The sequence below is a fragment of the Alosa pseudoharengus genome, unplaced genomic scaffold, assembly GCF_046254945.1.
Source record: "Alosa pseudoharengus isolate Yale_2024_CS ecotype anadromous, Long Island Sound unplaced genomic scaffold, YU_APseudo_1.1 YU_APseudo_1.1_scf_21, whole genome shotgun sequence".
NCBI lineage: Eukaryota > Metazoa > Chordata > Actinopteri > Clupeiformes > Clupeidae > Alosa > Alosa pseudoharengus.
The window spans coordinates 17,583,390-17,596,641 of record NW_027468674.1 but is presented as its reverse complement, the minus strand read 5'-3'; the positions used below and the strand labels follow the sequence as shown (position 1 = coordinate 17,596,641).

At 42.8% G+C, this 13,252-nt stretch overlaps 2 protein-coding genes across 8 annotated transcripts in view; one reads left to right on the top strand and one right to left on the bottom strand.

Moving 5' to 3' along the window:
• Positions 1 to 6: 6 nt before the first annotated feature.
• Positions 7 to 3,815, bottom strand: ankrd22 (ankyrin repeat domain 22). Its single transcript, XM_076298037.1, has 6 exons — positions 3,597 to 3,815; positions 2,118 to 2,309; positions 1,445 to 1,552; positions 1,231 to 1,308; positions 880 to 978; positions 7 to 582 (listed from the first exon to the last, which is right to left on the bottom strand). The coding sequence occupies exons 1-6, from the start codon at positions 3,615 to 3,617 to the stop codon at positions 505 to 507; spliced, it is 576 nt and encodes a 191-aa protein (XP_076154152.1). The 5' UTR covers positions 3,618 to 3,815; the 3' UTR covers positions 7 to 504.
• A 7-nt stretch (positions 3,816 to 3,822) lies between these two features.
• The window catches only part of stambpl1 (STAM binding protein-like 1), a 24,873-nt gene continuing 15,443 nt past the window's right edge, over positions 3,823 to 13,252 (top strand). The window contains exons 1-3 of one of the 7 annotated variants that reach the window (XM_076298030.1): positions 3,823 to 3,914; positions 5,061 to 5,127; positions 9,953 to 10,062. In XM_076298030.1, coding sequence (XP_076154145.1) covers positions 9,979 to 10,062 — 84 coding nt within the window. In that variant the 5' untranslated portion in view covers positions 3,823 to 3,914; positions 5,061 to 5,127; positions 9,953 to 9,978. Of the gene's footprint in view, positions 3,915 to 4,403; positions 5,128 to 5,160; positions 6,216 to 9,952; positions 10,063 to 13,252 lie in introns of those variants that run through there. The other 6 variants (XM_076298029.1, XM_076298032.1, XM_076298034.1 and 3 more) reach the window with 6 other exon arrangements.

The window sequence follows — 13,252 nt, the reverse complement described above, 5'->3', positions numbered from 1 at the left end:
AATAACTACATTTAAAACACCCTTTATTTAGACTTAAAAAATATCACATATGCAAACAATTCCTCAATTGAAGCCTAGAATGTATGCACACTGAACACTTAACTAAGCAGAACTGGTTCTAAAAAAAAATTGAAATTACTTACAAGGTGCAAAAGCAACTGGGTCAAAATGTTTTAAAGGCAAATCAATTATGTCACCATGACATCATATTAGTGAGACAAAACAATGACTATGGAGAGCAGCACAGACCCAAGTGTTTTATACTGTCCTGAAAAATACAGTGAAAACTTAAAAATATACAGTGTAAAAACTATTTTGTGCAGCAGGTTTGTAAACTGTGAAATACAAAGCAAAGAAAAAATAGTGTAAGAGAACCAAAATTCAGGTGTCATTCCTTTGCAATGGTCGATGTGCCCAAGAGATTAATGTTTTCATTCCGGCTGTTTCAATGTCCCTAGGGTTAGACTAAAGTCTCACAAAGTTCCTCATGATGTCTTCACTTCCTTAACCTGATTTCTTCAACAAGGTGATAATCTTCTTAAACTTTTGCTTACTTGCAATATCCAGTGCAGTCTCTCCCTTCTGTAAGGTCACAGGAAATTACATCATTAGCAAATAAGCCTGACACTTAAGACCACTTGCGATTGCGGTCACTATTATAATTTTTAAGCTTTGTTTACAAATAGCTGGACTCTTACAACCACAAGTGTGTAACAGTGATTCAATGAAATCATTCTGCAGCCATTATGTCATCATGACTGAGTTCACTGAATGGCATCAGAATGTAAACTACATGTAGGTATAATGTATAGTAATGAGCTAAAACAATTTAATATTAAATCAAGAAACACACAGTTAAACAGTTTCAATATGACTTACATTGTTCTTGATCGAAATGTCTGCTTCTTTTTCGAGTAGCAAAGGCACAATTTTGTTGCTTTTTCTCAGACAGGCATAATGAAGTGCTGTGTTGCCTTTCTGCAAAACAGAAGACTGGCATTCAGCTGCACTGTATCTTAGTCAACAAATCAAGAGCCCTATTCCTCATTTAATTTGGTAGTAAGAAACAGATTCCAGATCTGGCCAAATCCCAGGCCAGCTGGGGAGAAAGAGTAGGTATAAGGGAGTGCCCATTTTTACATCATTGCGAGGAGGACCATGTGGACTGATAATCTGAAACGCATTTCTGCCAAATGTTAGAGCATGCTGAAATGAAGAGAAACAACTCACATAATCTTTGCCATTTACTTCCACTTTGCTGCTCAAAACCAACTTCATTAAATCCTCATTCTTCTTTTGCTTCTCAAGCTGTGTTGATACAAGAGATAATGGCGTCTCGTTAGCATAATATGGAAGTAGGCTAAACACATGTAAACAATTATACTGTATAAAATACCTAACTACGTGCTGAACACTTGAAATGACACTTGGAAAGGTGCTTTACCAGTATTAGGTATCCGATTAACAGAATTGGCATCATAATGACAATCATGAGGTAATCCAAAAAGGAGTATGTTCTTTTGGCAGCATAGTGTAAACACGTCCTCTGTTTCTGTGGACAAAAGACAGACATGTTTGTCAAAACAGCCTACTCACTCCCTGGTCGACACTTCTAGAATGATAGCAACTTCTAGAATGCTAACCAATGGGTTCTAAAGGAGTTCACACATGGCACAATGGCTGGGGTCACATTCAGTACTGTCAGTCTGTAAACCACAATAAGACTCATTCACAACACAACTGACTCGCGGTGGCTTTCAGAAACACTCCTGCTGTGGGAGCTGAAAATCACAATACTGCAGCCAAATTGCTTTTTTGGCTTGGTAGACCTTGGATGGTGGTTGAGATTATTTCATTTTGTACACACACACACACACACACACACACACACACACACACACACACACACACACACACACACACACACACAAACAAACAAACAAACAAACAAACAAACACACAAACAAACACACACACACACACACAGACTCACATAAAATTAAATGAAGATGAAGAATGGCACACATGATCTCTAAATCTCATTCCTTTTCAACTTGTAAAACTGAAATATTTAGTAATATCTTCAAGAAGTGCCGGCAACCCTCTTGGTTACTTACCTTGTTGCATATGGAAACATCTGCATCCAAGTCCAGCAGGTACTTCACCACATTATGGTTTCCTCTCCGGCATGCAGCAATGATGGGTGTTTCACCAGACGACTCCTCTTGGACATTCAGACTCTTAGGGTTGTCCCTGTAGAGGCGGTAGACTTCATGGACATCATTGTCATAGGCCGCTTGGCACATTGGCTAGGGTAGTAGGATAGAATGATGTTGGATTATATCCCTTTGAATAACTGAAGTTTGTGCTCTGCAGCACTGTAGCTAACCCCCTCTGTAAACATAAATAAACACACACAAACACACACACACACACACACACACTACACGGCAAGGATACTACACAGCACCACACAAAAAACATGCCACTCCTATTTAAACCATATAACTACATTGGCAATTGAATTAAACAGTACCAAGAAGTCGTGTTAACTTATGACCCAACAGTATGTCAAAGGACAGTCCAGGACTACACAGGAGAGGCTGCTCAGCAGGTTTGACCACATGTGTATCTGATGTAACACCCTTTTTAAACACATGCTACACCTCGTATACTGACGGTTAGACACATCTCTGGTCATATATCCCTATCATCAGTGGGATCTTCAAATGACTGATACTCCCTAAATCCTTTGATCCATTATAGCGTCAACATTTTACTTTCAGTCTTGATATGATGTATAGTCCTTTCATACAATCCTTTGCCCTGATGTCATCTGAAAATGTTGTTACACCTTATTTAGGTTTGCCAGTTAGGACAGCACGCATGTTTGACTTGGCATGGATAGCCCAGTTACACCGAAAGATGTTGCGTCAATCTGAACAGGAAGATAGGATAATTTTGACTTGAGTAATTGTGATCTTCCTGTCCTATCTTGCACCATACCGAACACATCATGCAACATCAGCAGATGAAGGAACAGTCTAGATGGCTCTGAACCAATTTACCAAATTTACTTGTGCTTCAGAAAAAATAAAACTTTTTAACACTGTAGAGAATAAAGGCACATGGATGTGACTGTTAATGGCCTAATCAATGAATATGGTGATCAAGATTAAATCATTCATCAAAAAAATCATTAGGCTAGCCTATTTTGGAGCAAAAGTAGACACAATAGCTGTTAAATCAAGATAGATAGGAACCATCTTGCAATGCATGGTTAACATTTCTGGCTACCCCAAGAATGCAGTTCTACAGCATACAACATTTCAGTCTTTTCATCACACACACATAGTGCATAGCAAACACGAATGGTCTTATTATGACAGAAAAGCATCAGCTCATTATGGAAGCCCATTCCTTGTTGGAAAACGAACAGTATCCTGAGAACAAGCTTGTTACAGACTCCAGCAAATAGCATACTACATTCAATAGTATACAGCGCAGTGTATACAACTAAAACTAAACAGCGCAGAACAGAACAGCATGTAGGCTACCGTGATTAGGCAAGTAGGTTAAATGTAGGCTACAGCTACCTCTGAATATAATATCCCCATGTCTTCCAGTCGTCGTGACGTAGGCTATCCTGGTTAACTGAAAACACCTGACTCCAGCCACCCTTCAAGAGAAATGTTTCCCCAGCTTTCTGGAAGTCTTGAAACTTAAAATGACTGATCGGAAGTTGTCATTTTCATCCAGAAAAAATAGAGGTTTTGGGAGCGCCCTGTCACTTCGTTGAGTCAGATTTTATCCGGTCGTTGCTCTATCCCTGCCGACGATTTCCATCTCAGGTATGACGCGCTGAGAGATCTGCGTGTCTGAACAAGCGGAAGACAACAGAGCAATCGCCTCAGGTAAAGCAGAAAATTACAGACTCTTCCTTATTAAGGTAGTGGTGAGATTTGAAAGAAAATTACCGGTAAGCTAATAATTTACATTTTGGTCTCGTGTGGTGACCTTGTCAGTGTTCAAGATATAGGCCTGACACCTGGGGGGCTTCCTGACCATAGAGGTGAGAGACCACGTTTACAATAGTCCCCCCCCCCCCCCAGTCTGGTAGGCTTACAAAATTTAGCTGAGGTCCCATTAACTAAAAAAGAACAAGATAATCAGAACTGATCAGAACAATTGCGCATGGCTCAAAGTCAGTATTTCAGTATCAAAGTCGGTATTTTTAACATGTAAAGCCTGCCATTCATCAGTCCGTATAGGCTAGTGCAAAATATCGTTGCAGGAATTTTGCGCCATCTAGTGACTATCTGTGGGAAATTGCAATCAGCCTTGGACATGTCGCTGCCAAGTCTTCAGGCAACATCAGTTGGCTACAGACTAGCTAAATTCCAGGTTTGGAGTTGCGAGCTGCTATTCACGCATGCTCCACCAAAACACGACAAAATCAACAAGATAGGCTACTTTCGAGGCCGCTGTTTGTATGTAAAACAACGATAAATGAAAACGGGGGCATACAGCTATACCTCAATCAGACTGTGAAGGATTGTTTCACTTTGTCCACGGACATCAGGCGTTGATAATCTACAATGGCCTACTGAATCTTATCATCTAATTTCTCATGATGTAGGCCTAGCCTACGAGATTGCAAAAGGAACCAGTATTTTGTTTGAGAGCAGTGCGCGTGACGCGACCAGGCTAACTACAGTAGGTTACGTTGACCAGTGACATTCTGGAGTGGTTTCATCCCCACCCCCTTCAGCTGTCACATTGTAATAACTGCTGCTACAGCCGCCTCGGCGTTGATTTGACTGCGGAGCTTTACGAACCATCTCCGGCGGTCCTTATAGGATATCTGGTTTGAAAGACAGCTTTCAGCCATTTTTATCACCGGTAAACTTTCGTTGAGCCCAGAAACGTGTCTCATTCTGAATAATGGTTTTATGAAGTGACAAAGAAGCATAAACAAAAGCCAAAAAACGCGAGGTTTGGATATAAAAGAGCTCTGCCTTTTATTGACGCCAGGTTTCTGTTTTTGCACTGAATTCTAGCATGTGCTACATGTGACGACAAGGATGCGCGGAGCGTGGGACCAGCAGCAGCCCGGCTGAATAACTGGTAGGCTAGTGTTTCCAAAATATTGCATGTTTTTATTTTGAATATGTCTAAGAATGAAAGTAAATTGAGTATGATGATGTCCATACCCGATGCTGATTCATACCTCATGTCGATCCTACATTCCCAGGCGATGTGGCTTTGATCGCTGTCGCACTTTTGAGGAGCATAGCACAGGCTATGACGGGATTTGGGCTACTATAGTCCGTCTTTAAAATATTATTGTCTTTAACACGCAGAGGTTGGTTAACCAACGACAAGGGGAATACTGAACGTGCGAACGACTCGTGGTGAATTGGGATGGAGGCGAACGTATCAGCAACACATCTGGATCACTCAGTTTGACAGCTGAAATAGCCAGCAGTTACTTGAAACATTGTTTCGTAGCGCAACTATCAAGGTTATGGGGCCAGGTGGCTTATAGGCTACTATGGGAATCGTAAATGCTTGACAAAAAGCAGACTGAATTGATATTTGACCGTGTTTCCCTACTTCAAGTAGGGTAATCAGAATCTCTACAGTAGCCTACACGGTAGTTTATTTTCAGTAAAAAGGAAGTGAAATCACTGCGCCACACAACTTTCACTCAGTAACCTACTTTTTCTTTCAGTCACCTGTGTGGGCACACTCGTGTGTATTTTGTTCATTAACAAAATGTATAGTAGGCTAGCCTAATATAAACAACAGTTGTCCCAGTTTAAGGTTAAAAAGACTCTAGCCTATATTGATGGGCCAACTTTTCACATTGTATTTAAAACGTGGGGAGATTTGGTCTTAAAGATTGTCTTCTTATCCTAGAGGCAAATTAGTTCACTTTCCCCTGGCAAAAGTTAGACATGAAAAACAAGACACTGTTTCCTCATCCTCTTACAATTCAGGTTAGTGGACATTTTTTACTGACATTCTTCCATTATTAGGGCATCACAAAAGGCTTTGTTAGAACACACAAAACAGCCCCAGTTCTGACATTGGATGTTTTCTACTTGTGTCTTTTCTTTTGCTTGTGGATTCAGCCTGAATATTACATGGCATGGCTGAAGTGATTTGCAGGCAATACAAATAACAGGCAGCACTCTTAAGTGTTCATGGAGGTGAGTCAGTAAGCTTTGCGTTTTTCAAATCGCCACCACAGATGAGCATAATGACTATTAAACTGAAATGTGCGTGAATGCTGGACAGAACAAAACTGTCTTTACTGAAGAGTAGAAGAGTTGTGAGCAACATTGATTCTGTAGGTCAGGGACGGGGCGTCTGACTCTTTACTTTCATCAGTACGACCACCCACACAACACAACAGGGGACACGTCTTATACGTTGTCTACCTCAAGACTTGTATTATGAAGCCCACACTCCAACAAGCACCCCCCACCCCCTCGCCTCTCCCAGGAGATTGATAGATGACTAATACTTATTATAGCCAAGATTTCCTTCAACCGCGGAGGCGTGCTTTCATTGCAGGAGTCATTGATTATTTGGTCATCCGTTGACGCTCTGCAGAAGCTCTCTTTTTTACATTGTTTTCTGTTTGTGTGTGTGTGTGTGTGTCATGTATGTCTCTATGGTAAGTGTATACTGTGAGCTGTATAGCTGTACCTGAATGCCCAGAACTTGTGTGTGTGTGTGTGTGTGATTGGGCATAAAAAAAAAAAATTCTTGGGTTCCGGTTTCCGACCGACCCTGTCAATTTATGTGCGACCCAAATTTATTTTATGAGCTTGGGGAAGAAATAACACTAAATACATTAAATAAATCCACAAATAAAAGGCGAACTATAATTACATTAATTACCCCTTGCGTTATGTGTAGGGATGAGCGTATTCTCTCTTTTACAACGTAGCCTATTAACAGCTGTTCACGAAGACGATTGTTTTCGTCACTTATCAAGGCACTCGCAATTTTGTCCAAACACCGCAACTTTTTCGCAAATTTGACCAATCATCGTAGTTTCACCGTGAAATTTCACCTACCACAACAGTCCCTCGCGCAGAATATTGAGCCAGATGGCACACTTACTTCTGCACCTTCTGCATATGACACCAAAGACTGCCCTAACGTGTTTGTCCCTCTACAGTTTTGATGACAATAAATAGAAGGCTAACGTTAATGATCTGCTTACTTGCATCTCTCAACCTGGTGTTGCTAACCTACCTAGGCTATAATAGTAAGTTAATTAAGGCCTACTTGGTTTACTGACATTTGAGTAGGCTATGCAACCCATTGGCAAACGTTTACCTGGATATGTCCTTTTAGCTTATGTCATGTTTGCTAGCTTGTGGGCTTAGTTTGAGTAGTGCTACCAAAATCATAGAAATTAATAAAATTGCAAGACATTTACCTCTTCTATGATCCAAGAATGATTTCATTCGAGTTGTTTTTTTTTACATTTTTTTTTTTTTACTTCTATTTACATAATTTCATAGAAGACATTCCCAATTGCATCCACATATCGTAATGCACTATGCAAAAAGTGATTTACACTAGTAGCCGAACACAGTGAGATGCAAGCCTTCCAATCCACTCAGAAATGTAATTAGGCTACTCTCACGTCCTTAAAGGGGCAGGCAGTCAATTAGACGTACACCACCAATGTAATGACATTAAACAGAAGTGTAGTCAAATAGTTTAAATCAATATGAAATGACTAGGTACTTACTTGGCTATTAGTAATTATGCAGGCCACATACTATGAATTATTAAAAAGATATGAACTTAATATGAATTACAAAATATATAAATGTATTGAAACATATGACATGATGCCATCTCTTTAGGTGACTGTCTTTTTTGGACAGTTCTACGAAAGGTTATACTGCTTTGTGAATTACCTCAGTCAAAGCATTTTCACAAATAAAGTAGGCCTACTTTGATTTTCTGTAATCCTTACTGTTTACCTTTGATTATCCTTTTTTTAATAAGCATCAAGATTATCAGTGTGATTTTGGTCTTACTAACCTTAATTGCCCTAAATTTAAAAAAAAAAAAATCACAACTATTTTTGCAATTTTCACTTCCTCCCGCAATTTCTCCACAAGAAACAGCTAAAAACACCGCAACTTCCATCCAGGCATTTTAGGTCGCAACAGTCTCAAAAAACCTCATGAAATCCTGAAGGGACTGATTTTCTACCTATCCCTTACTGCCACTGGGGAAAAAAAAAAAAATCCCTACCGACCCATGGCCTCAACTGACAACCAACAGGAACCAAACCTTTTTTTTTTTTATGCCTTACCCTTTTTGTCGTTGTTGGTGATGATTTGAGCACTTATAAAGCCCTGAGAAACTACATTAGTTTCACATTAGAGGGCTTTCAAAAGGTAAACGTGTGATTCTTCAAGTCACCAGAAAAAGAGGCTGTTAACAGCTGACGCGCCCTCCTTACTGATAACTTGTGTGTGTCACACCTCAAACTAGCTAGTGACCTGGAGGCTACTGTAAACCACTGTCACTAGATCAGGCCCCCCCCCCCCCCCCCCCCCCCACACACACACACACACACACACTCAGCTTGAGTGCAGCCAAGGGGTGAATCACGTCAAACGAGATTGTAATGACACCAGTAGCTGTTGTTTGATCTCTTCTTTGTTGTTGCTTTTCAGGTAAACCAGACAAATGTTCAAAACATTTATTTTTCTTTGTCTTTTTGTCTTTTCTTATCCTGTTCCCCCTGTGGAGTTTTATCCCAGCGACTGGGGTTGGTTAGCATGGTTATCACAGCTGCATTCTATTTAAAAAAAAAACCTTAACCTGCAATCTTCCAAAATGGTCTTATGACCCTGAAGGCATATAGAAATGCTAACATATTTGTAATTTACTGCCATTTCACATGGTCTCTAAGTGATAAGAGCAGTCATTACAGTTACATGTAGAACATACCTTCCCTGTTATTTGCCTGTGATTTGTCATTAGCAGAAAAGTGACATACCCTTGGTTTAAAATCCAGCTCAGCTCACAGTAGGGATGGCATGGCGTTAAGTTACAGCGCTAGCTCACACTATGTACCTATTCTTTACACTACATCTGTTGCATGTTGCCATTGCAGCCTTGGATGGGAACACACTGTAATTGTTCACGTTGGGGAGGGAGGGAGATATCCGACGATATACGTCCCAAACCCAGAGTCAAATGCTAATAGAGAAATGTGTTTTTTTATCAACTGTCAAATGCTTCTTTGAGGTAGACAAAAAAAAAAGAAAGCAACCAAGGACTTTTTTCCTTCTCACATCTCTGTTCACAGTTAAAAGATAGCATACTCAATGAGTCACCATCTTTTTCTGCATGGTTACAAGCTGACATAGCAACAGGAGCTGTTTTTTGTGTGTGGAATGCTTTGCAACAGGCTTAGCTATTCAGGAGGAAAAAAACAATAACAAAATCAGGTGGCGATTAGCCCAGACCTCCTAGTTTTAGTGATGAGCACAGATGTCCTAGTGTCTCTTCAGCAGCATGAAGACCAGCCTCTATCTCTTGTCAGCAGATTAGCATTACGGCATCTAAAACACGAGGGGCTTTGGCTTGGATGCACACACTCCAGCACATTTACTGTAGGGTGAGACAACAGCCGTGCGTGTCCAAGTGCATGAACTGTTGTCGGCGGTGCCGCTCGGAAACACTTAGATGACTTATTGCCCTTCAGCAAGGGGAGCGTATCGACCCGGCCTGTGCGGCCCCACCTAAAGCCACTGATATCTGAGCTGAAGTGTCTTCCCCTCTCTCTCCCTCCATCTCTCTTTCTCCACTCTCTTCTCTTTCTCCTTCTCTTTCTTTCTTTCCTTTTCTCTTTCCATCTCTCTTTCTCTGTCCTATCCCCCCCCCCCACACACACACACAGTGAGCCAGAGTCCGGGGGGGCAACAGATGGACTCGCTGGGAAGACTGGAGCCTGCTGTCAGCCTGCCTGCTAGAGAAACCATGGAGCAAAGCTTCAGCTTCAACACGTTGGTGAGCACTGGGCACCAGCGACCGTGCGCTCAAATTCAAATGCATTCACGCTCACCACTCAGTCACGCTCACACTCACAGTCACGCTCACACTCACACTCACGCTCACACTCACACTCACGCTCACCATTCACGGTCATGGTCACGCATGCGGTCACACACACAGCCGCGCATGAGTCACACATGTAGGATACAAGGACAGCACACCACACACTCACTTTGAAGCCAACATTCTTTGATGAGTTACCAGAGGATTCCAAATACAAATCACCCTCTGCTTTCCTCCCACCTACACACCTACCTACACATACACACACACACACACACACACACACACACACAAACTGACACACTGATTAGATATCCAAGTGGATCAAGCTTCACCAAAGGACTATTGACTAGAACTAGTACTATCTGAATGTGTGTGTGTGTGTGGTGATGGCGTTACTGGGTTTTCATTTTGAGGGGGGATGGGGGGTGGCGATAGCCCTCGTTATCCTCTGAGTCACTGCCATTAACATTTTCCATGCAGCTGCTGTGTCATTCACACCCCCCCCCTTCCTGAAGTGGGAGGAGGGCTGGAACGGGGGAACGGATGTGAGTTCCTTTCTCCTCTCCATCCCTCCATCCCTCCATCTATCCTCCCTCTCCTCCTTTCCTCTCCTCCTCTCCCTCCTCTTTCTCATGAATAGATAATTATTAGACAAGGGCTGCGCTATCGCCGGCACCGTCATTAACTGCTTCCTTGGTGGAGGCAGCATGTGAATCTTTGGCAGTCCGGCAAAAAAAGCTAAACAAAATTGGCTTGCTGGTTTTACTGATTCTGGCTGCTGGTGTGTGTGTGTGTGTCTGTGTGTGTGTGTGTGTGTGTGTGTGTGTGTGTGTGTGTGTGTGTGTGTGTGTGTGTGTGTGTGTGTGTGTGTGTGTGTGTGGCTGTGCATGTACGTGTGTGCATGCTGTATGTGTGTGTGTGTGCGCGCGCGCGTATGTATATGTGTACATGCTGTTGTGTTTGTGTGTGTGAGGGCTGTCTTGTCTCCAGTGCGCCGGAAGGCTCTAGAATTTTGATAAGATTCCACCATTCCTTGGTAACCCGCGTGAAAGAGGCCCACTGTTTGGTCATTAGTATGGGCCAAGAGGGGCCAGCGACTCGAGGCAGCCGAGGCTCTTGCCTTCCGGTCACCCTGCTCTGTTGCGCGCTCTCTCTCTCTCTCTCTCTCTCTCTCCCTCTCTCTCTCTCTCTCTCTCTCTCTTTTGCATCTCTCCCACTTACTCAATCATTCCCTCCCTCTCTCTCTAAAGCACACACACAAACACACACACACATACAAGCACATTTGTTTGTGTGTGTGTGTGCGCGCACACACGCGTCTTGGTCATCCACTCGCGTATGCTAGTGTGTGTATGTGCATGCTAAAGTTCTTTCCGCCTCACGCCTCTGGCTCTGTGGCCCCTGAGAGCTCAACAAGAGTGAGCAGAAGAGAAGAGGAGTGCACATTGTTCTGGAGCAGGGAGCCTACTCTACGTCAGCTTCAACCTCTACACACGCACGCACACACACACACACGCACGCACGCACTGACGCATGCATACACACGCAAGTCAACAAGAGTGAGCAGAGGAGAAGAGAAGTGCACATTGTTCTGGAGCAGGGAGCCTACTCTACGTCAGCTTCAACCTCTACACACGCACGCACGCACGCACGCACGCACGCACGCACGCACGCACTGACGCACGCATACACACGCAAGTCAACAAGAGTGAGCAGAAGAGAAGAGAAGTGCACATTGTTCTGGAGCAGTGAGCCTACTCTACGTCAGCTTCAACCTCTACACACACACGCAAGCACGCACGCACACACACGCACATTCACACACTCACGTACACAGGCAAGTCAAGAAGAGTGAGCAGAAGAGAAATGCACACTGTTCTGGAATAGGGAGCAGGGCTGCTGCTGAAGGCAATGCTGGGCCTGTCATGTGGTGTCTCAGGGCCAACACGCTGCTGCTGCTGGGCTGATGTGGGCAAAGTGCTGATGGGGTGGAGTGATGTTACATCCTTGGGACCAACTCTTTCTCTGCCTCCCTCAATGTCTCTCTATGTCTCTCTCTCACACACACACACACACACACACACACACTCCCTCACTTTCTTTCTCTCTCTGTCTCTCTCTCACACACACACCCACATACTTTTTTTTTTCTTTATCTCTTTCTTGGATTTCTTTCTACCTTTACTGTGTTGGCTATTCTTTCCATGAATAATATAATTTTCTCTGTGTGAGTTACTTTGCACTGCCCCCCCCCCCCCCTGGTTTTCTGGTCATGATTTATTTCAGCATAAACATGTCTTTGTCTCTTCATGATGCTTGTGTCTCATGCTGGCTTCTCCCTGTTGAGAAAGCTTTGTGCTTTTTTGCTCATTGACGTGGTTGCTTTGCTCATCTTTCTCTGCCCCCCCCCCCCCTCCCACACACACACACACACACACACACACACACACACACACCCACACTCACCCCCCACACCCCACCCACACACACACACCTCCTCCTCCCTCTCTCCTGCCCACTCCCTGTTATTCTCTCCTTCTCTTCTGAAATCGATAGTTGGGCAATTCCACGCAAAACTGTCACATCCATAACGGCAACTAAATGCCATGGCATTGTGTTGCCGTTATGGATGTGACAGTTTTGCATGGAATTGCCCAGTTCCTCTTTCCCTTCCTCTGTCCCCTTACTTTCAATTTAACCTCATGCTATGCCATTCTATTCTATTCTATTCTATTCTCAAATATCAAACCAGGCCTTTGTGTGCGTGTGCGTGTGCGCATGTGTGTCAGGGTTCAGGTTCAGTTTACTGTATTTGCCTAAATTTGGTTTGCAGTGAAGAGGCCTCATTCATACACATAAATCGTTTATGTTAACACTCCGCACTCCCAAATAGTTAGTCAATCAATAAATATAGATAAAATGAATAAATAGAGTAAGAGTAACAATAGAAGTAATAAATAACTGAAATGCATATATACATACATAAAAACCTCCTCTAATCTTACTAATTTATTCATCTTTGCAATAGCTGCTGGAACTTTATCATTTTGTTCTATACGTTCTGAACCGTTCTGTTCTACACGTTCTAAAGGAGAGAAGCTGCATGTCAATGTGCAAAGGGTGCAAGCTGTCACTCAAA